At 57.0% G+C, this 891-nt stretch overlaps 1 protein-coding gene across 1 annotated transcript in view; it reads left to right on the top strand.

The window, feature by feature from the left end:
- Positions 1-629, top strand: part of MIF4GD (MIF4G domain containing) — a gene marked incomplete at its 3' end in the record, with an annotated part of 2,705 nt that extends 2,076 nt beyond the window's left edge. The window contains 1 exon segment of the mRNA XM_010152211.1: positions 537-629. Coding sequence (XP_010150513.1) covers positions 537-629 — 93 coding nt within the window.
- Between the last annotated feature and the right edge of the window lie 262 nt (positions 630-891).

The raw sequence follows: 891 nt of genomic DNA on the forward strand, positions 1-891 counted from the left end.
TGCCAGGGCTGGGGCTGCCTACGGGTCAGTGTGCTGGGAGAGACAGAGCCACCTCTGGCAACAGTCACAAAGTCTGAGCTTCCTCGGTTTACACCTGCCTCTGAAATCCCCAGATGTCCCAGTTTGAACTCATTTAGTTGCTCCGAGGTCCCGGGGGGGCCCGTGGGGGCTCACATCGTTCCTAGCCCACGTACTGGTGGAAGTTGTCTGCGAGCCCTCGCCGCAGTGTGTGTATGGGGGTGCCTGCTTGGAGTGGATGTAAAAATGATGCAGGTAGAGCTGCAGGCAGGGAAAATGCTGTTGGAATAAGTGTTTCTCCCATGACTACCTGCTCATGTGTAAAAATAGGTATTTTCACATAGTTTGTTCAGCTTCTCTGGCTCCTGGAGACTTGGACATCTGGTCTACCATGTAAATCCCACCGACAGCCCATTTGGCAGCACAAGTAAATTCTCCCTTCTCCTTTGAAGAGCAGCAAAGGAACAACTATTTAAAGTAGCTGGCCCCAAGCTGAGGTGGCTCCTGCTTCCTTACAGGTGAACAACATGCCCATGATGGCTCTGGTGAACCCCGTTTACGACTGTCTGTTCCGGCTGGCACAGCCCGACAGCCTGCGGAAGGAGGAAGAGGTGAGTGCGGGGAGAGGGGCTGCTCCTGCGCCTGTTGTCCTGCCAAGGGTTGGCAAAAAGCAGAGTCTGGGTGGGATGCAGCTCCCGCGTCCTGGTGTGGAGGAAAGCTGCATCCCCAGCGTGTGCTGGAAGGAGACCTGCTGGGCAGGAGGTTTTGGAGCCGGGCAGGGGGGTTTTGGAGCTGGGCAAGGGGGTTTTGGAACCGGGCAGGGGGGTTTTGGAGCCGGGCAGGGGGCTTTTGGAGCCGCGCGGGTGCTTTTGG

Source organism: Eurypyga helias, unplaced genomic scaffold, assembly GCF_000690775.1.
Source record: "Eurypyga helias isolate BGI_N326 unplaced genomic scaffold, ASM69077v1 scaffold9955, whole genome shotgun sequence".
Lineage (NCBI taxonomy): Eukaryota > Metazoa > Chordata > Aves > Eurypygiformes > Eurypygidae > Eurypyga > Eurypyga helias.